The following is a 21,822-nucleotide window of genomic DNA, read 5'->3' on the forward strand; positions in this document are numbered from 1 at the left end:
TTCGCAATGGATGATTTTGAAGAATATTTGTCGGAATTAAACTAGGTCTTTTGAAAATATTGCCAAAAACTGTATTCCAAAAGAATCATGATAAAGTACCAATTGTACTAATGCATGCAACAATACATATAGGTATCCTATAAATTTTCCAATAGGACACATGGCTAGTGATCTCTATCCATTTGTATGTTAGGTAGTAGTACCTCCATCCCAATATAAGTGTAGTTGTGGGTTTTCATGTCTAACATTTAACTGTCCGTCTTATCTTATTTAAAAAAATTATGATTAGTATTTTTATTGTTATTAGATGATAAAACATAAATAATACTTATGGTGACTATTTTTTTTCTAATTTTTACATAAATTTATTAACTAAGACGGACGGTCAAACGTTAGATACGAAGACCCACAATTACATTTATATTGGGACGAGGATAGTACTTTCTTTCGATATAAGGTGTGCAATATTTTTGCAATGGGCAATCTAGCTTGGTGTAGGTGTGAAGCATGGTTTTAGTTTTTCTCTTGATTATAGCTTCCTACTTTCCCCTGTTATATCAATATGAAGCTTTGCACAATTTTCTTGTACGGGTCACTAAAAAAATGTGTGCAATGTTTTTGGTATGATATCCATTGTTATACTTTGATAAAAATCGAATAACTATAAATTTAACCGCATATAAAATTATTTTCAAATACAAATGTAATGTTATGTTTGTTTGATACTACTAATTAAGTATATTATTAGTTAGTTTTTAGCCAAAATTACTATTGTTGACTTCTTCTAAAACTTGAGGACTAGGGCATCTAGTCTAGATTAACCAACATGACCAAGCAGAGAGGATGTTGATTGACTTCATTGTATAAAGGTGATCAATTGTAATAAGATCGCTGGGAGTGCGAGGATAGCCACGCGTAAACAACTCTAGCGTATTTCTTGGTTTCCAAGACACTTTGAGAGCAGAATAAAATAGGTATGCGTACTGTGCGAGAACGGCAAATACACAGTAGCAAACTTGTACGATGGATTAGCCGATTGAGTACCGCCTGATTTCCCAAACTCTCCATGATACCCATACAACTGGACTATGACGTATAACAATGCATTAAGCTCGGTGCCACACGCTACCGTGTGTAGATAGCAAAGAATCATATGACAGCGCCAAATCAAGCCGGTCGCTATTGTGCTTCCGTTAGAAAAACACCCCGTTTTTGCGGATGAATCATTTCCAAGCATAATGGGCCGAAGTTCATGACCGGTAGGAGATATGGGCCCCTACACAAAAAGCTACTTACATATAGGAATGGAATACACTAGGGCCGTAGCGCATTGCAAGCCCTGGAAGACAAGGCGTCCACGTCCCAAGAAGGAATAAGTTCACTTTTACTCCCTTAATTAGTGACCAAATCCGATTCGTATCCTGGAACCGTAATACCGGATATCTCGACCCCCCAAAAAAACTATTAAAACTAGTGCAATTTAACTCCCTCAGTGGTTTTAGAGGACGGTTTCACTGACGTGGCGTCCACATGATAGTGTTGACCTGGTCTGTGGCGTTGATGTGGCGCTTAGGTGGCATTAAAGTTAAAAACATATATATGTGAATCATTTGTTATTCACAAAAAAAAATGAGGCACACGTGTCATCCTTTATCTCTTTCTTCTTCATCCCCCTCTCTCTCCCTTCTCTCTTTCTTTCTCTTTTTCGGCGGATAGTGGCGCGTCGCCATTGCAGCGGTGGGCAAGGAGGCTCGAAGGTGAGCCCACAGCGGCGATGGCAAAGGACGCCGAAGAAGAAAAGAAGACTGGGGAGAAGGAGAGAGAGAGAGAGAGCCGTCCCCGTCATCACCGGCGCCGCTGCCCTAGAGCTCCCTAGGCGAGCTCCATCCTGTTGCTGCCGTCGTCCACCATAGGTTGCCGCCCCGCACTCCCTCGCTGTCCCCATGAAGAAGAAAAGGAGACTGGGGAGAAGGGGCGAGTGAGAGCCATCCTCATCACCATCGCCGCCGCCGCCCTAGAGCTCCCTGCTGAGCTCCGTCCAGTCGCTGCCACCGTCCACCACTGGTCACCACCCCGCACTCCCTCATTGTCCCCCGCGCTCCGGAGCGGCGGCAGCGGGACAACAACGAGGAGCAGCAGTGGTGTGGACGGCGTGTGAAGGCACGTGCTCGCGCCATGCTTGAGGAAGGAGAGGCGTCTCTGCTGCTGTGCCATCTCCCGCGCCCATGCACGTGCCATCACTGGTGTGATCAAGCTCCCGTGCCCATGCCCGCACCATCACCGCTGCGCCTCGCCTGCCCTCTCGCCCACCACCGCCGCTCGTCGCTGGCCGAAGGAGAAGAGTAAGGGGAGAGAAAGAGAAAGAGAGAGAAGGGAGAGAGAGAGGGATGAGGAAGAAGGGAAGAGAGATGTCCCACGTTTCTTTTTGTGTGAATGACAAATGGGTCCTACACATATTTTTTAAATTATAATGCCACATAAGCGCCATGTCAACGCCACGTGGAAGGAAGACCATGTCAATACCGCCACGTAAGCGAAATTGCCCTTCAAAACCACGCAGGGAGTCAAATTGTATCGGTTTTAATATTTGAGGGTCGAGATATCCGGTATTGTGGTTTAGGGATACGAATCAAATCCGGCCCTCTTAAGGGAGTCAAAGTAAACTTAAACCTCTGAAGAAACCGGCTGTTAATGGCCTACTTGGCCATACCCAAGAGCGGAAACCGTTGGGTGTCGCCAAAATACAAATTCTTTGCATGGATAGTATTGCAGAACAGAGCATGGATTGTTGATAGACTCTAGAGAAGAGACTGGGCAAACCAACAAATCTGCCCACTATGCCACACGACGCATGAAACGACAGTCCACCTCCTTGTCCACTGCAGGTTCTCACGACGAATCTGGTCAGACCTCTAGAGATGGATAGGGTTGCACCTCAATCTGCAAAATTGGGATAGATGAACCTTCCGAGCCTACAAAACCGACAAAGGCTCTAAAATCTTTGGTAATCCTCGTCTCCTCGGAGCTATGGTGTGAGCGCAATGCAAGAATCTATCAAAACAGCGGTATGGCCTAACAACAATGACTGCAAAAATAAAAGAAAAGGTGATCACTTGGGTCCAGGCAGGCAGTGGTGAAGCTTCCGGTATTGCGAGATGTGGCATTAGCCATACCTCAATTCCGTTAGCTAGTGGTAAAGTGCATGAATGCGTGATTAACTTCTTCATTGATGGTCTTGTTTTCACTCCTTGTAACTAGCTGAATTTGTTGCTAGTTAGTTACACAAAGCAATGCAACCAACCTATACTTATTATCTTGTTTTTACTCTTGTAATTAGCTATCTATATAAGCGCTAGTTGTTAGTTAGTTATACGACGCAACCAAAAGATAAAGGTTTAATCTATCGGTTTGGCAATTTCTATCTTCCAAAAATAATTTGAATTTTGAACAAATCTTGATCAAATTTGGATATATTTAGCTAAATTCAAAAAAAAATCTTGAAAATTTCGTTTGGGAATTTGAATCCTAAAACAGATCAATACATTTTTTTGTTGCATCAAAGCATAGTATTATGTTGTTTTTGTCGTGTTGTTGCTACCACACCTTTCTTTTTCCTCGTCCTCCGCCACTACAGGCAGGGACGTTTAGTCTATGAGTGTTTACCGTTTTGGGAGAAGTCTTGTGATATGCTTTCTTTTGTGGGCGTTGCAAAAGTCATGTACAAAACTATTAGTGTCCTTTCTACTTTATCAATATACTAGAAAAGTGTCCGTGCGTTGCAACAGGTGAAGTCTATTTTAATCTTATTATTATTATACGGTTTAGTTAAGGTGAAATTCACTGTGGAAATTCGCGTGGATATTTATATTCGTTTAGAAAATTATGAGTTGCAGCCAGGAGTCCGATTGTCTCGAGTTAATATACGAGTTTTTTAAAGAGATTTTTATACGACTCCTTTGTATTTCCCAAAGCGAACAAACATAAAAACCGACTCAAATACGGATATACATTTTCAAAATCAAACGAACTTAAAAACCTACTCATACATGAATGACGTATCAAAGTACAGACAAAAACATCTTTAATCTATCTATCTATCTATTATATTATTAAGACAGCTCGAAAAGGAGGCACCACGTTCGCTGTGGAGGTTAGAAATTCCCACATTAATCGGAGAAAAAAAAAGAAGAGTCCAAGTAGGAATACAATCTAAAAATAGCTGAAATTAGGAATTAAAAATAAGCAATATTGAAAGAAGTTTTCATATAAGAACCCAATACGAGATTAATCAAAATTCGAAATAAAAATAAAATAAAATCCAAAATTAGAAAAAGGAAAGAAGAGTCCAATTAGGAATACAATTTAAAAATAGCTGAAATTCGGAATTAAAAATAAGCAATATTGAAAGAAGTTTCCATATAAGAACCCAATACGAGATTAATCAAAATTCGAAATAAAAATAAAAAAATCCAAAATTAGAAAAGAAAAGGAGAGTCCAAGTAGGAATACAATTTAAAAATAGCTGAAATTCGGAATTAAAAATAAGCAATATTGAAAGAAGTTTCCATATAAGAACCCAAAACGAGATTAATCAAAATTTGAAATAAAAATAAAGTAAAATCCAAAATTAGAAAAGAAAAGGAGAGTCCAAGTATGAATACAATTTAAAAAATAGCCGAAATTCGGAATTAAAAATAAAGAATATTAAAAGAAGAGTCCATATAAGAACCCAATACGAGATTAATTAAAATTTGAAATAAAATAAAAATAAATCCGAAATTAGCAAAAGAAAATAAAAGAAGAGTTAAGTAGGAATACAATTTAATTAAAAATAAGCAATATTGAAAGAAGAACCCAATACGAGATTAATTAAAATTTCGAATGAAAAATAAAATAATATCCAAAATTAGAAAAATTAAAAGAGAGTTGAAGTAGGAATACAATTTTGAAATAACTGAAATTGAAAATAAAAAATACAAATATCAAAAGAACATAATTCGGTATTAACTAATTTTTTTAAAAAAGAGTAAATTTCACAAAACTACAGATACTATGACCAAATTATCATAAAACTACAAATTTAACTCGGTGTATCATAAAACTACATATTTAACACCAAATTTATCACAAAACTACACATTTAAGATGAAGTGTTACAAAACTACATATTTAGTAACTAAATTATCACAAAACTACAGGTTTAGAATCAATTTAATCACAAAGTATTGATGTTTATAGCTCCACTATAACAATGGTGCTAGGGATTTAAACTCCAAAAGTTGTAGTTTTGTGATAAGTTCAATACTAAATATGCATTTTTATGATACTTAATCTAAAATCTGTAGTTTTTGTGATAAATTTGGTGCTAAATATGTAGTTTTGTGATACAACTCCTTAAATATGTAGTTTTGTGATAATTTGGTCAAAATACCTGTATTTATGTGAAATTTACTCAAAAAATAAATTCTGAAATTAGAAAAAGAAAAATAATACTTCAATTTGGAATACAATTTATAAATAACTAAAATTTGTGATAAAAATAAAGACTATTGAAAGAAAAGACCATCTAAAACACATGACGAGATAAATTAAGTAACAGGTCTATAAAGGAGTAGAGTGGTGGCGGTTGATACGACATATAAAAATTATTAATAAAACACCAAATAGAATCCTAATGATGATTAAAAGGAGGGACGTCAGGCAGGCTGTGAAGCAAACAAGTAAGGCAGTTGCTGAGACTTCTAGAAAGTAAAAAAAATAAACCCCATTGATAATCATATTCGATTTTTAAAATCTCAATGACAATAAAAAGGAGAAACAGAGCCGCCGACGGTTGACGGGACTTCTAGAAAATAAAAAATGAATTCCAACGATAGTTATGTTAGATTTTTAGAATCACAATGACAATAAAGAGTATGCGACGGACGGGTTGTAGAGGGGTATAGTAGCATCGTTTGATGAGACTTCTAAAAATTATAAAAAATGAAACTGCAAGTCCAATTTTTAAAGGTTCGGAACTTCCAAAAAGTAAAAAAAAACCAATGATAATTATGTTCGATTTTAAAATCTCAATGACAATAAAGAAGGGTGGTAGCGGGCGAGCCGTAGAGGAGTATAATGGCAAAGCCGCTGATGGTTTAGCCGAACTTCTAGAAAGTAAAAAATTGAACCTAAACGATAATTATGTTCGATTTTTAAAATCTCAATGACAATAAAGAGAAGAAACAGTGGACGGGCCGTAGAGGAGTATAATGGCAACGTTTGACGGGACATCTAGAAATTATAAAAACGAAACCCATCGTGACAATAAACTATAAAATCCAATTTTTAAAGGTTCCAAGAAGAATGAATAGAAATAGTGGTAGATCGAGCAAGCAAATAAAAAAGATGACATAAGGAGTAGCAACTGGTGTGAATTTTTAAAACTATATAGTTAGAAACACGAGAATGATAAGGTTTGGTCTTTTAAAGTCTTAAGACGATGAGATAGCTATTTAATAAATTTTTAGTAAAACCATAGTAAAAGATATATGATTTTGTTTAGGTGCTAGCCGCGTAATTGCGTGGGCCACCTAACTAGTTTTTATAATAGTAGAGATATACAAAATTTTTGCCCCATTTTTTTAAAAAAAATGCCCAAGGACGGTGCACTTCGGGCCGCCCGGTGAATGCATCTGGCCCGCCGTTTCATCACGGATCCCCTTTTGTCTACCGGGACAATTCGCCTGTGCCCGTTCGTTCGTCACGGCGAATAATCCTCGTCCTCCTCTTGCACGCAGAGCGCGGTCATGTGCTAAACTGCCAGCTGCCATCATGACAAGGCAGGACACATACATGTTCACGTTGTACTATATACATCCATGTTCACGCATATACACATACATGATTTGTCGTAGAACTTTTAAAAGATGCCGTATATATATATTTGCACCATGCCATACCGTGAAGAACAGGGTGAACGAAGAAAAAAAAGAGAGGAGGACTATTCTATGTGTTGATATACCTACAGTTTTTCTTTCCAGTTGTGAGAAAATTTCAGCGGGCGGTGAGCGTCAACGCCCCAACCACCTCGACCGATATATAGAATAATAACGCAACTCCACTGTGGTTGGCTAGCCCCCACGTTTGCCACGGCCACATGACGATTGATCGATCGAAGCGATTGCGCCAACTCGCACCCAACGAACCGCGCGCTGGCTCCGTCTACTCCCCCTTGCCTAGTCAACGTACGCGCCGCACACCTTCCTGATCTCGCCGTTGTCGCCGGTGAGCACCTCGATCCTCCCCATGTTGGTCATGGCCTCCGCGTAGTCCCTGAAGTACTCGTCCGTCGAATCCGCGGACGCCATCCTCTCCACGTACTGCCTGGTCCACCTGTCATTCAGGAGGGCCTGGTCGGAGACGAAGAGGCCCCTGTTGCTGTACACGTCCCGGTAGTAGCTCAGGTCGAACGTGTACGGGCTCCCCGGGTCCATGTCCACGTACGTCTTGTCGAAAGGGTCGCCGGCCACGCACGCCTTCCTCAGCTCCGGCGCGTACGCCGTGTTCAGCGACGGGTCCTGCCTCCCTTCCCCGCTGTAGTTGTACAGCCTGTCGCGCGCGAACGAGCCGCACTGCGCCCTCCCTATCGTGTGGCTCCCTGCGGAAAATCACGCACAAAATCACGCGCAAAATCGAGCAGAAATTGAAGCTGGTGAATGGATATTGTGTGTGCTTTTGCTCGCACTGACCAAAAGTACTACTGGACGCTGGTATTTGCGGTATTGCGTACCTGATAGGACGACGAGGTCCTTCCATCCCAGGTTCTTGACACTAAAGTAGATCTTGAGGTCGACAATGTTGGAGCCGGGCGGTGGGAGATCGTTGTCGGCGTCAATGGTACAGGACACCTTGCCGTCCCGGCGTCCGGTCTCCACCTGGTACCGTGGGCCGTTGCTCTGGTAAAACGAAGCCGCTCGTCAACGTACGTCGGGATGAACGATAATAAAGATCACGGCGATCGGATTATACTACTGATCTCGAATTAAAGTAGCCAGGGAGTTGGCGTCATTACCAGGAACACGGCGTCCCGCGCGGCCATGACGATGATGTCCGCACACGACACGGTCATCGGGCACTCATCTTCCAGCTTGGCCTTGATCCTTTCGATCTGTTCGTAGCCGCGGAGGCTGTAGCTCGAGTTGGCGTCCCTCTCCCCGATTTTTTCCCGCGATTTCAGCATGATGGACGCGTCACACCCCTGCACGCCACGCGAAGCCAAGCAAGCACAAACATATCATCAAAAACCCATCGTCCATCGATCAGCAGCACGCACCACGGCGACGCGACATCGACGCACGAGGGTTCGTGCCCGCGACGCCACGCGACATGATGAGAAACTGAGGAAGGGATCGAGCACGCGAGGCACGCACCCTGACGAAGCAGTCGTGGAGCATGAACCGCAGGAGCGCCGGCGCGAGGGTCCTGTCCTCCTGGACGATCTCCCTCATCTCGGCGAGCACCAGGTCCTCCGCCTGTGGGCACGTCTCGTGGTAGAACCCGATGGCGAGCCCGTCGAATCCAGGCACCGGCAGCCCGCTGCCCGAAACGGCGGCCGCGGCGGCGACGACGATGATCACCGCCCTGACGAGGACGCCCAACAATGCCATCCGGCCGGCCGAACTGGGCCGGACAACGAACCCTTCCTCCGGATCGAATTCGTCGTCGACGACGACGTTGCTCACCACGAATTAAACAAAGCCGCCGCTAGCTCAAGAGCGTTGAAAAGATCTCGAGCCGGCAGAAATCCAGGAGGAGAAGAAAGAAAGACGGAGCTGGAATGGGAACTGGACTTAAAAATTGGCTTCATTCCAGGCACCGGCCTCCCGCGAATACAAACTCTCCGGACGACTCGAGAATAAAGAAACAATGACAAAGGCCGCGGATAGGTAGGTGGGTGAGGTATCGCCTTCAGAAAGTTCAGAACTCGCGCGTTGGTTAAAAACGGTGGCTGTCAACTCAAAAGCTAGCCACCAGTACTATAGCTGGGAATGGGAATCGGGAACGGGGCTACGCGGAAAGGGCAAAAAACATCCGGTATGAGACAATTCCTCTATAGTACGTTCACACAGGACGACGGCCATGGGCGTTTTTGCACCTGTCAACGCGTGTTTTTCCTACGCTAGAGTCCGGCTACTAGAGACGTGTCTGCAACTCTACCTCGTAGTGCCATTGACTTCGTCAGTTCATCTGCAGGAGTGGGAACACATGTTCTTTTCTGATGAAGGCCGTGTTTGGTTCATGTGCTAATTTTGTTTTACGTATACAGACACACATTTAAAATATTAAACGTAGACTAATAATAAAACAAATTATAGATTCCGTCTGTAAACTGCGAGACGAATTTATTAAGCCTAATTAATCCATCATTAGTAAATATTTATTGTATTGTCATATTGTCAAATCATAGCGTAATTAGGCTCAAAAGATTCGTCTCGCAATTTACATATAAATTGTGTAATTGTTTTTTTCCATATTTAATGCTCCATACATGTGTCCAAATATTTGATGTGACAGTATTTTAAAAGTTTGAAGGGTACTAAACACTGCCGAAGTTATAGATTTTATCTCAGTTAATGCTAGCACGTTTTTTAAACGACGTATTTTGCACTAAAACTTTATACATAAAAGTTTGAGTGAATTTCATAAAACCCAAGTTATAATATTTGTTTAGAGAAACCCCATGTTTTGGGGTAAATGTTTCAAGAAACCCCATATTTACTCAAATACTCATAATTTAAATATTATATATGATTTTTAGTATATTTTTACATTAGTAAGCTCCAAATACACACCCGATCCTATGTAATATATCTTTTTCCTTACTCTTTAGTTGCACAATTGATAAAAACGCAATAGAACATCATTAATAATGACACACTAACCTATTATTTATACATATAAACAATTATACTACCAATGACCTTTGCTCATTAAAATGAGGCTAGCATTTATATATACTCAGAAATATCTCGTATTATTTTTTTCAATTATTATCCATAAATATATTAGCAAAAATGATGATATAAGCTTAAACATGGGGTTTCTTGAAACATTTTGCCCCAAAACTTAGGGTTCTTCGAAACAAATCGTAATGCCTGGGGTTTTGTGTTATAGGTGCCCCAAAACCTGGGGTTTCTGAAATTCACTCTAAAGTTTCTTTAAAATATTAGATAATTATATTTTTTAAGTTTAAAATAATTAAAACTCAATTAATCATGTGCTAATAGTTTTCTCGTTTTGCATGCGCTACTTAATTTTCATCTTCAACAAGTTGAAATGGGGCCTGGGGTATATATGATACTAGATGATACTCCCCACAAGTCGCGGCGAACTATTCATATGTGCAATGCAACTATAAATTTCACTAATAGAAAAATAAGTTGTCGCCACGAAAAAAATCGTGGCATGAATACTAAAATTATGGCAATAGATACATGTTGCCACCATTTTAAAATTGTTGCTATCCGTGGTAATAAATAGCGTGGTAATAGGTTATTGCAATAGTTTTTATTTAGTGGTAATAAATTTTGATATTGCCACAAAATGGATGTGGCAAAAAAATCATATTGCAACACTTCACATAGTCATAAATAATTATTGTCATTACTCCATGTGTTACATTAGTTCTACATACCAAATTAAAACTTTAAATATTAATCTATCATCCTAACTATTTATTTTTGATAATTTTTCATAGCTAGGATTTAAATCCAAGATATTTCATTCACACGTGCTCTCCTTTACTAACTCACCTACGCATTAATTATGTTAGAGAATACATATATTTTCATTTGAACCTACGCATTAATTCTGATTCAAGATATGGCTCAATGTATGTTTAGTTTTTGGTGCAATGATCCAATGGCTCTTGTTTGTGGGTGATGTGGCTCAATGCATATTTAGTTTTTGATGCCAACTATATAGGATATATAGATGAGGTTGCATTGTATCTGAACTGATGCATAACTTTTTTTAAAAGAAAACAAAGCAAATTTGTTAAACATTAAAGACAAAGTTCATGTGAAATAAAATCCTTGGTACATCGTCTGAGATAGAACATCATAGGCCAAGACCGTACTTTCTAAAGGTAGGGGCTGCTAAATTGGGAAAATAACCGCAACCATACAATAGTAATGGAATAGATAGATAGGATGCTACGACATTACCGCAATGACTCATCCACAAACCTTTGCTATTAACGTGCACATCACTTGACAGACCGCCGCCCTCTTTGCCTACCTCCACAGGGAACGACGCTCTTCGAGATTTGTTGTTGAGTCATAGATTTTGCGTAAGTTTCATCGGACTTAACAAAGGTTGACTGTGAATTCCCGTGTCAACTCTGAGGAGTACTGATTGCAATCCTGTTGACAAGCGTCGTTTAGGTGGCCTACGCTCAATCCGAACATGGAGCTTCATATATTTACTGCGGCAAGCTACAAATGCAAAAGATAATTTCGAAATCCAACTATCCATAACCACGATAGGATTAGCACGGTGGCGATTGAACCACTGTCTTGCAAGATCAAATTGGATCATTGCAGGGAAGGGTATAGAGGAATAGATACGTGGGAAACTCAAGAAATTCCTTTGGAAGATGAAATCTTCGGGGCATTGCAAACTATTCATGTTTTTAGAAGTTAGGGGGAGGTGTTTAACTTTAGACAATTGGATTGGAGAGGATGGCCAAGTCTGTCGGGATGTCTACTCTGTTCCAAAGTTTGATACTTATTGGCACCTCATATCCCTTCAGTACACGATGGTAAATCATGCTGCAACTAGATGGGTACTTTGACCTAGTAATCTGGTGGCGGCAGCATGCAAGTCCTCTTACCAAAGGTCGATGATATGTGTTTGATGCGGTGGTCATCCTAATCATATGGATGATTTGGAAAGAATAGAACACCTAGTTTTTTGACGGGTGTTGTGTTCGCCCAATAAGGTGGTTTGGAGTATCACTGAGGAATGGTGAACATAATGCATCGGAGGGCTTGAAGGTGCATTGCATGGTGCTGTACCCGGATGAAGAGCTCGGTGGCTGCTCTGCTTTGAGCAGACCAGCTATGCAGCTGTGTTTTGCTCTATTCTGTGTAGACTGTAGAGTCTAGTGTAGTACACCCTTTATCCTAGAAAAAAAAACCAACTAATGAAGATGAATCTAAACAGTTGCTTCTCCATATTTATCCCTAGAAATTATTTTTCTAGACGGAGGAAGAACATAGCACTTTGCACCATAGTGGATGGCTGTGGCCGTGCTTTTCCATTCATGTAAAATTGTAAAATGTAACATTCTATCCCAATCATAATATTTTGGTTGACGTGCTTTCGTTATCAAATATGTAACTAAAAGAATCTAAATATTCCTATAAATACAATGATATTTATTGGGAATAGTTTTTTATTTTTGAAATATCGTATTTCCATACCTTTGGAATTGGACACTTGGAAAGATTGGAAAAATGTTTAAGAAAAAAGGAAAAAGGCTGTAATTGGCCAAAAGGCATCATTTTGGCCAAACAAGCCTATGTTAGAGCATCTCCAACAGTCTCTATAAATCGGACTCTCCAAATACCCATATAGCCAACTCTCCATCTGATTTGGCCAGTTAAACTAGTTACTCGCTCCAATAACCTCTCCATCTACCCACTCTGTTTTAAGTCTATGACACTGGTTCCCCACATGTCAGTCGTTGCTTTTCTTCCTCCTCTCCCCCTTCTTTCTCTTTTTCCCACCTAGCGAAGGAGTAGTAGCAATCCAGCAAACTCAAAGCCACTCCACCTTGTCTCCCTCGTCCAAGTCCACGACGAGCCGCGGCGGTGGCGGCGGCGGAGGAGGCATAGCGAGTGGGGGCTGAAAATGGTGGTGGTGGACGCGTCGGAGTTCGGGGAGGAGGGGTTCGACCCGAAGTGGTGGACGCGCGCCACCCGTCGGAGCTGCTCGACCGCTTCCTCGCCGACGCCGAGGAGCGCCTCCGCTCGGCCGCCGACGACGCCGCGGCCGCGCTCGAGCAGGACAGCGCCGACGCGCTCCACCGCATCCCGCTCGCCTGCCGCGACGCGCTCCGCCTCCGCGACGACGCCGTCTCGCTCCGTTCCCATCTCGCCTCCGTCCTCCAGTTGCTCTCCCAGGTGCCCCACGCTCTCCTGCTAGTTGGAGAAACCGGCGGCGGCAAATCCGTGCACGCGAGGCGGCGTCGGCGTCGCCCTGCTCGGCCGCCCGGTGCCGGCGCCGCTACCGAACCACTGGCGCCTCGGCTTCAACCACTCCGCCTGCGCCGTGTCCGCGCGCAGAGGAGAGAGCACGTGAAGAGAGAGACAATGCGAGGGAGAGGATGGCGAGCGCTCCCGACTGACCAAATTTGGCCAGCGATCCCAGTCATTTGGCCAGCCGACTGCGATAGCCAGCGTGATAGCCAGTCCGTTGGACCCTGTTTTTTCCCATCGATGGCCAAAATTTGGCTTGGTCAGCCGGATACCGATTCCGTTGGAGTTGCTCTTACGCTGGAAATATAACGCTGCCTCATGTGAGGGGAACGAGCCTCTCAGCCTCGATTATTTTCAACCGGAATTTCGGTATTTTAAAATCAAAAGTTTAAATTCAATTTTTGAGCATTGAGTTTTGTCTAGTTTTTGACGGTTCATGACACAGGCAAATTGTTGGGGACCACTACACCATCAATCCTAAAATAAAGCTACCTTATACGTAAAGTCCTACGAATTTGAATGTACTAAGTTGATTTAATTTAGAAACGGAGCGAGTATATCGTTATAAGGCTTACACCTGCAATTAATGGTATAATCCCGGTCCAAACACAATTTTTTTTATTTCTAATTTTTTTATTAAAATATTTACAAAACTAATTTGTGTTTCAAAAATTTACATAACTAGTAGCCCGCCACCCTTTGGGAGGGTGATTTGAGAGTGATTTTTAAAAATTAGTTTTATAAATTTTGTAAATTTAAAAATTATTTTTGTAAATTTACAAAACTAGTCGCCCTTTGAAACACAAAATTAGTTTTGTAAATATTTTAATAAAAAAAATTCATCCAAACACGACGAGTGAGGAAGCTGTCTCCGGATAGACCTACAATTTGAGGCCCAGTGATTAGCACAACACAAAGTTGGCCCAGTAACAAAGGCTCAAGACTTTTGGTGACTATTGAGCTGTTTCTTGGAAAAAGTACACCGTAGGTCCCTCAACTTGTCATCAGGTTACAAAATCGTCCCTCAACCGCAATACCAGATATATCACATCCTTCAACTTACAAAACCATTCACTTTATCTCCCTGGATGGTTTTGACATCATCCTGTCTTATTTCTTCTCTTCTTTTTCTCTTTTCTTTTATTTCTTCTTTTCTCCTCTCTTCTCGACGCAGCCGGCGGCAGATGGGGAGAGGTGGCGTGGAGCGCATCCCAGTCCAGGCCTCCGAGCTGTTGTTCGACGTCGACGAGTCGGCGCGGCGGAGCGCGCCACCGGGGCGGTCGCCAGGGTCCGGGCGCTTGCGAGGGACAGCGAGCGGAACCGGCGACGCTTCGTGTCTGTCGGCACGGGGCGCATGCTGGCCGCGGCGTTCGAGTCTCTCGCCGCCGCGGCATTGGTTTGCATGATGCAATTGGACAAGGAAGCGGCCAGGGTCTTGGCCTCGTCTAGCTCGATGGGTTCTCGATCTCGTCGCAATTGCCAAGCACGGGAGCTTGCCCAGAAGGCTGAACGTTGTACTGGTTGTGATCATCAAGGCTCTGATCTACCCGCAGGTCACCAAGGCCGCCATGGTCGCCACCACCCACCTGGTGAGCTCCGACAAGCGCGTCGTGACGAGGGTAGCGTCCACGGGGCTCATCCCAACACTCATCGAGGCCCTCGTAGACGCTGACAAGAGCGTGTCCGAGAAGGCCCTGGCGGTGTTCGACGCAATGCTCACCTCGGAGGAAGGCCGCGCGAGCGCGCGGGGCCACGCCCTCGCAATGCCGGTCCTTGTGAAGAAGATGTTCCGCGTGTCCGATGTGGCCACCGAGCTTTGCCGCCGCCACCGCTCATTGGGCTCGGTCAAGGGAGGGGCCGGTGAGCCCGTTCGGACGGTGAGGAGAAAGCCGACGATGGGCACTGGCCGGTGAGGAGGATAGACGATGAAAGCCGGCGGGGAGAAGCTAGATCGCCCATCCCGTCTCTCCCACCCACCCCGACCGGCACGCGGAGCAGCGACGACCAGCGGCGATGTGGAGGAGGGTGTCGGCGTAAGTGGCGGCGGCAAAGGAGGGATGGGGATCCGGCCGAGGTCGTCGACACCCTAGATCCGCAGGCGCTGCACCACCTAGGTGTGGATGCTGGTGCTCCTGTTCTTCTTCACCGGCAAGGGCGCCCTGGGGCAGCTCAACATTGAGACCGGCATCCCCATCAGTTAGATCGAGCCGCTCATCCTCTTCAATGTGCCCACCGCCATCGCCACGCTAGTAGCCGGCTCCACCTACCGGCGAAAGCGAGCGAGAGGCCATGGTCGTCGCCGTCTCCACCGCAGCCGGCGGAGCTCACCGTGTCCAAGTCATCGGCCCTCGGCCCTCCTATCCACTGCGCTCTTCCCTCGCCAACCGCCGGCCGAACCGGCCTTGCCCTCCGCCACGCCGCCCGCGCCACCATGCGTCGCCGCCTCACCCCGACAACAACGCGCAGCCACGACAATGGCGCCGCACGGCCCTCCTCTCCGCCGCGCTCCTTCCCTGTCAGCCGCCATCCACGCCCAGAGGAAAAAGGAAAGACGAGGGGAGAAGAGGGGAAAAAAAGAGAGAGGGCGGTGACGTGGTCTTCCTGATATATGGGGCCCATGTGGGTCTTACGTTGATTTAGCAGTTACGTCGGATATAACCGGAGATAAAACCACCGAGAAACATAAAGTGGACAGTTTTGTGAGTTAAGGGATGTTATATATCTAGTTTTGCGTTTAGAGGACGATTTTGTAACTCGATTCAAATTGAGGGACCTTCGGTGTACTTTTTCCATAAGTGAACGTGACACCCGAGAATGGGCTGGTGGGTGTTGGAAGAGCGCCCATCTCATTTCTGGTTAACGTTTGTGTAGTCATGAGTTGATTACCTCCCGTCACAACTAAAATGCTCACCCTGCTCGATGCGCGAAACAGAAAAAGAAAAGGAACAATTGCCACATCACCCTATGACTACGAGGAAACAGCTTCTGAGCTTCTTTCGAACTAGAAACACGACATTAACAATTGTGCGGAAAACATCCCAACCCACCTCACGGGGCCCACCCACCATCCAACCCACACTTTTCAGAGCAAATATAATAGTAAGCTATAAGTCTACTATAAACTTACGTGAAGAAGAGAGGCAACCAGAAATAAGAGTGTTGGTTCTCATGCAAGAACTAGCTTAACACAAGCTCGAGAAGAAGAAAATTATAGCCAATCTTATAACTAATCTATTATATATCTATAATGTTGGTTTCAAGATAAACTAATAGTACGAAGTGAGCTCTTGAGAAGTTTCATGATATCGAGCTTTGCTTAAACAAAAAGCGATAAACCCACGTCATGTATCTCCTTTCTCCTGTACTCCGTCCGCTGTATGTGCGTGCGGGCGTGAGCGGTGAGCCGTATAATCAATCCTCTTGCTTCGAATGGACAGAAGGAGGGGGGGGGGGGGGGGTGATTTTCTTGTCCGGTTCCGCGCGCGCGACACCCACACACGTCGCCGCCACGTGTACGTGTCACGCTCACCCCTCCCGTGCCGCCTCGCCCGCCCGATTTTGGTGAGCGGCCGCGGTCCCCCCCTCCCCATCCTCCATGGTCCGGCCGTTTCGTTTCGTCTCCCCGCCGCGTTCTTAAATCCCAAGCCCAAGCCGCCCTCGCACTTCCTCTTCCCCCACCTCGCCGAGCTCCACGCAGCCGCCGCGGCGCCCCGTCTCCCACGCCGCTTCGCCCCGTCCTCTGCGGGGGAGCCGCTAGGAGTCAAGAGCAGCGACCGGTTCAAGTCTCGGGGGACGACTCGACTCCTCCACGCGGGTCGCGGACTCAGCGGTGCCGTACTCTGCCACCCGTGTGTGCCTGATATATGTGAGTTCGTGCCTTTTCCCTTGGGTGGCGGCAGCAGCAGCTGAGTCTCGTGGAGGAGGAGGTAGCGTCGTCGGTCGGCACGCGTATGGCCATGGACCTCGTCCGCCGGGAAGCGGACCGGGGCGCCGCGCCGGAGTTCGTGGCGGTCGACATCGGGGGCGAGGCGGAGACGGCCGGGGCAGAAGCGGAGCCCGTAAGCGTCCTCGCTTGACTGGAATTCGGTTTGTTCGCGTGTGGTAATCTTAGTTCTTCTGACCTTGTTTGTGCGATCGTAGAAGATGATGGAGTCCTTCGCTGGGAAGGGCCTCGAGCGGGAGAGGAGCGGAGACGCCAATCCTTGTACCACAGGTCAGTTCATCACCATGCTGCGCTCATTCTGAAATTCTGATTCCAGGAACATCTCAGAGTCCAATTTCTTCCCCCTTTTGCCACTACCGGGGTAGTATCAGTTAGAAATTATACTCGTAATCTCTAATTTCCGTTCATAATAATTAGTTTGGTGTTCTGAATTTATCGCCCGGATGGCCCTGTGCTGGATTCAGTTTGTCCACTGCTCCACGCATGCGTCAGCTTGCGTGGGATCCTCGAATGCATACCTTAAAATCGTGTGTCGTGTCAGATGCTTTGCGTGAGATAGCTGCATTCTCATCAATCCTTGGGAACAAACTCCCAACGTTACCTGCCACCAACTTGACTATCATGAAACTTGGCTATCCCCATGGGCCATGGGCCAGGCACCACACTGTACTACTATTAACAAGTACACCAAATCTCTGGCTGTACCATTGCTGATACTTGGTACAACTTTATAAGGGGTCACGTTGCCAATTGCATAGGGTTTGCAACCCGATGCAAATGATCCCCAAATCCTGCTTCCCATCTACCATTTCATGTGAATTTGCTTAAGAGGGTGCGACCAATTGGCTAGCATAAAAATTTAAAGGTCAGAGGGATCAATCCTTGCATCTAGACGATTCATGACGACAACATCTCTATGCAATAAATTAAGGAGTGGAAACCAGGTTTAATTATGAGTTTGACATTGTTATCCATAGGGCAAAATACTTGGATATAGGTCAGAAATACAAACATAAATGACCTGATGAACCACACTGGCCCAACAGTCTCCCAAAAAAAAAAGCTAAAAATTCATAGAGAAAAAATTAACCCACCATATCTGTGCAGCACTACTGCAGAGCTCAGAGCTCTGTTACTGTAGAAGCCTCCAGTTGCAGTTCTTCTGAAATATAGTAGCACTGCATGTGCTAGAAATCATCATAAGTTTATTGTGTTGAAAACGTAGTAATGCAACACATATCATCTTGTCCTATCTCCTCAATGTACTCAGATACGTATGCACAACTCAATATTGTATATGCACAGGTGTGTTGGCCGTGTATGAGAAGCAGGTGGTGCCTGTGCACGTTGATGGTAGCCCAAAGGAGCAGTTCCACCCTTCAACACCAACAGCTGGTGGGGCAAAGCGCCGACGAACAGGCAGACGGGTCACAGGGTGGCGTGACCCGAGGAAGATCCTTTTTGCCTTCGCAGCACTGTGAGTTTGATTTTCCATTAAGGATAAAAGGCAGTAGCCTTCATCAGCTGTGTTGTTAATAGAAAAATTACAGGGATACATTGCATCTTATGTGAATTAGAAAGTAGAAACACAATAATACGTAACAAAGATGATTGACTATATGCAGAGAAAATCATGGGTATTGCATGCTATGATCGGCATCAATATCATAGGTCCAAAGAAAATTTTCCATAAATTTGATTGGATGTTTCTTATCATCTAAAATTCTAACGAATTTAAGTGCATCATCCTATAAGAGTTTCCGAGGAATTAATTCCTTGGGTCTTCATTTGAACTAGGTGCCCTATGTAGAGATATTTTTCATAATATGGTCATTTTCCCCTTTCATCTAGATAGGCCCTTTGTAGCTATTCTTGAAGCTGCCAAGATATGATTAAAACACCAATAGGGGTCCCTTCCAGACCAACCGTGTGCGCTTTATTTTGTTGCCTTGTCAGTGTCATGGCCAGCGGTTAGGAGCTGTGTACCTGCCTAGTTTTCCATTTGGTGAAAAGTTCTTAATAGCTTGCAGTTTGGTAAGATTTGTCTGTTTCAGTCTAGCTTTGTGTACCAATCGACCTCAGCTTGTCTTCAGATGAACAATTTTCCTAGCCCGTAGAATTAATTTGTCAGGGTTCTGTTATTTGTCAGGTTTAACATATTTTGTCAACATTTCTAGCTGTAATAGACTAAACTCTATATTTCTTAAGCCTTTAAGCTCTCAATTTATTATCTGTTTGTTTTTAAATGACAGTGTTGTGCGGGCCAGTTATTCTTATAAACAGACTATGTACACGAAAATCTGCAATCCGTAGTACACGGTGACAACCCAAATGATGCAATGCATCAATGTTGAACCACAATTAATCAATGTTGTCATATTATTTTCTTTTCTCAACTTATGGCGTGATCTTGAATTGACTTGAGAAATAGAGCTCTTATGGGATAGATATCTTATTATGCATACTGTCTTTAAAAAGAAGATTAAATGATTGCTTTGTAAACATATCCAAGACCTCACCTTGGTTCTGGGCTTCTTGCTTATAAGATGTGATCCACTACATAACCTCAAGCCCTTAACATATCTTGTTTGATTCGCAGGTCTAGTGTGGGCACGTTGATCTTGCTCTACTTCACACTCTCAATGGGGAGGATGACAGGAGGTCAGGCTGATGGCCAGTGATGCCATCTGACCGCACAGTTTATCACTTTTCATAGTGTTTCTGATGTTTGTAAAGATCAAGAAATGGACGGTTGGTTTCTATACTAGCAGTGTTACATCACTGCTTAATTATATCACCATGATTTAGATGTTTGTACAAAAATATGTAGGCCGTATGTTAGAGAGTTTTTAAGTGGCATGAGGTGATTGGTGAATACTTGAAGTGTAAATAAACACATGAACAGCAATTGGATGGACGACGGCGGTGGAACAAAATGGCAGGGAAAATTGGATAAAAGCATTGTCGCTGCAACAACGAAGTTACCTATTGTAGCTTTGGGATTTTGACTGTACATATGAGGTTTTACACATGAAGAGATAAATATTCTTTTGCGGACCATTGAACCGCTCCTCCTAATTTAGTCTTGAGATGTTAACTTGCCGGAATGGGATTCTCTGCCATGCTTATTTCAGATCAAAGCTTGAGAAGAACTGCTACAGTACTTCCGCTGATCAACGCGCAAGGTGAACTGCTGGTCTGCTGCCGAGCATGCTGCCACTTCTGCTACAGTGACCATGTACTGTTTACACCATGCTGTGCTCATATTACTGTAGCTACGGAGATAAGTGCAGATAATCCAGATCCTAAGTTGCCGGGTGCCCCTCGTGACAAAAGCAAAGTTTACTACATGCTCGTCTTCAAATATGTTACTCGGATAAGTTTTTCTGAAAATTTTCAGCTTTAAGGGTAGATGGAGTGTTTTTGTCCTCTACTATTAAATGTTGGTAGTATCAAAATATAAGTTTGTTTTGATACTACCAAAATTTGGTGAAATTTGGTAAGGTAGTGTTACCAAAATATGAGAACTTTTAGGTACAATACTGCTAGTATATGTTGTCAGTATAAATAAGGATACGTTGGGAATTTGCCACAAAATAGAAAATGATCTTTAGCTATTTCGTGTTATATCTCCATTAATATAGTAATCTTAATTGTCTGTGTGTCATCGTATTACTGACTAGATATGGTTGAATAGATGACACAATTAAATCTCTTGTTCAAACCAATCCATCAAGCACATAAACATATTAACCCATGCTAGATAACTAGAGTAGGAGAGATTATCTAGCACATAGAAAGACCATTTTACCCCCTTAAATTTTTTACAACATTTGATTTAAGTGAGTAGATAAATCAATTTACACCCTTGAATTGTTTATAATGACAATATATAGTATGTACTACCGGTATATTATACCGTAAAAATTCTCAAAATATTGGCTCCACTCTAAATAAGCTCCGAGTGCTACTGAAGTTACCAAATTATTGAAACTACTGGCAAGGCAAATTTTTATATCAATCAAATTTAGCCCTAATGAAAAATGAAGATCAAAGAAAGGAAAAAGAACTACAGATGGTAGCGGCAGCCGGAGGGTGTTGCTCAGAGCCAAGAAGCCGACGGCAGCGATTGGAAAGTGGAGCTTGGAGCCGAGTACCCCTGCATAGCTAGCGGTGGAGCTCGGACGGTGGCGTGGACTCCTCCTAACCGGGTGTTGTCGCAGTTGGCACGGTGGTGCTCCCGCGCGATTGTCGAGCATCGCAGCAGAATCCCGTCACCCATCCCACCCATCGACCACGACGCTAGCGGGGTGGGTGTGTGTGTGTGTTGGGGGGGGGGGGGGGGGGGGGGGGACGGTGGTCTACCTACGCAAGCCCGCCTCCTTCTAGTCTGCCGCCTGTCGCCCCTTTCAGTGTAGCAGCTAGTCCAGCTTGGTGATGTGCACCGCCCTTGTCCCTGCCGCTTGCCCGCCTAGGGAGAGCTGGTGATGCGAGGGCAAGGTGGAAGATGAGGAGACAGAAGGAGCAAGCTGGTCGCTGACACGTGAGGTCCACATGAGTTTCACGCTGACTCAGCGTCACGTTTGTTGAAACCGAACATAAATATTATGCAAGTTCAGAGAGAGACATGTTATA

At 44.0% G+C, this 21,822-nt stretch overlaps 3 protein-coding genes across 4 annotated transcripts; 2 read left to right on the forward strand and 1 right to left on the reverse strand.

The window, feature by feature from the left end:
• Positions 1-6,886: 6,886 nt before the first annotated feature.
• On the reverse strand, positions 6,887-8,916 carry LOC127767249 (peroxidase 56-like). The gene is made up of 4 exons (XM_052292523.1): positions 8,412-8,916; positions 8,054-8,239; positions 7,772-7,937; positions 6,887-7,639 (listed from the first exon to the last, which is right to left on the reverse strand). The coding sequence occupies exons 1-4, from the start codon at positions 8,646-8,648 to the stop codon at positions 7,218-7,220; spliced, it is 1,011 nt and encodes a 336-aa protein (XP_052148483.1). The 5' UTR covers positions 8,649-8,916; the 3' UTR covers positions 6,887-7,217.
• Positions 8,917-11,723: 2,807 nt separating this feature from the next.
• LOC127754769 (uncharacterized) lies at positions 11,724-15,157 on the forward strand. The gene is made up of 4 exons (XM_052280383.1): positions 11,724-11,760; positions 12,922-13,169; positions 14,419-14,676; positions 14,798-15,157. Exons 1-4 carry the CDS (start codon positions 11,724-11,726, stop codon positions 15,155-15,157), a joined length of 903 nt encoding a protein of 300 aa, XP_052136343.1.
• A 1,656-nt stretch (positions 15,158-16,813) lies between these two features.
• Positions 16,814-20,265, forward strand: LOC127763442 (uncharacterized). Of its 2 annotated transcripts, none has more exons than XM_052288151.1 (4): positions 16,814-17,302; positions 17,388-17,457; positions 18,493-18,664; positions 19,787-20,265. In XM_052288151.1, exons 1-4 carry the CDS (start codon positions 17,195-17,197, stop codon positions 19,866-19,868), a joined length of 432 nt encoding a protein of 143 aa, XP_052144111.1. In that variant the 5' UTR covers positions 16,814-17,194; the 3' UTR covers positions 19,869-20,265. The 2 variants fall into 2 exon arrangements, with proteins under 2 accessions (XP_052144111.1, XP_052144106.1); XM_052288146.1 differs by having other exon boundaries at positions 16,815-17,302; positions 17,385-17,457.
• Positions 20,266-21,822: the final 1,557 nt, after the last annotated feature.

This window comes from Oryza glaberrima, chromosome 1 (genome assembly GCF_000147395.1).
Source record: "Oryza glaberrima chromosome 1, OglaRS2, whole genome shotgun sequence".
Taxonomy (NCBI): Eukaryota; Viridiplantae; Streptophyta; class Magnoliopsida; order Poales; family Poaceae; genus Oryza; species Oryza glaberrima.

What these genes read in the sequence shown, in the direction of transcription:
- LOC127754769 (XM_052280383.1), top strand. Translation starts at nt 11,724, where the DNA reads ATGGCCAAGTCTGTCGGGATGTCTACTCTGTTCCAAA. An exon ending in GATGTCTACTCTGTTCCAAA is followed by an intron (nt 11,761 to 12,921) that starts GTTTGATACTTA and finishes GACGCGTCGGAG; the next exon opens with TTCGGGGAGGAGGGGTTCGA. An exon ending in TGGACAAGGAAGCGGCCAGG is followed by an intron (nt 14,677 to 14,797) that starts GTCTTGGCCTCG and finishes ATCTACCCGCAG; the next exon opens with GTCACCAAGGCCGCCATGGT.
- LOC127767249 (XM_052292523.1), bottom strand. Translation starts at nt 8,648, where the DNA reads ATGGCATTGTTGGGCGTCCTCGTCAGGGCGGTGATCATCGTCGTCGCC. An exon ending in TCCACGACTGCTTCGTCAGG is followed by an intron (nt 8,240 to 8,411) that starts GTGCGTGCCTCG and finishes CGTGGCGTGCAG; the next exon opens with GGGTGTGACGCGTCCATCAT. An exon ending in GGACCTCGTCGTCCTATCAG is followed by an intron (nt 7,640 to 7,771) that starts GTACGCAATACC and finishes GATTTTCCGCAG; the next exon opens with GGAGCCACACGATAGGGAGG.
- LOC127763442 (XM_052288146.1), top strand. Translation starts at nt 17,195, where the DNA reads ATGGCCATGGACCTCGTCCGCCGGGAAGCGGACCGGGGCGCCGCGCCG. An exon ending in CCGGGGCAGAAGCGGAGCCC is followed by an intron (nt 17,303 to 17,384) that starts GTAAGCGTCCTC and finishes GTGCGATCGTAG; the next exon opens with AAGATGATGGAGTCCTTCGC. An exon ending in CGCCAATCCTTGTACCACAG is followed by an intron (nt 17,458 to 18,492) that starts GTCAGTTCATCA and finishes GTATATGCACAG; the next exon opens with GTGTGTTGGCCGTGTATGAG.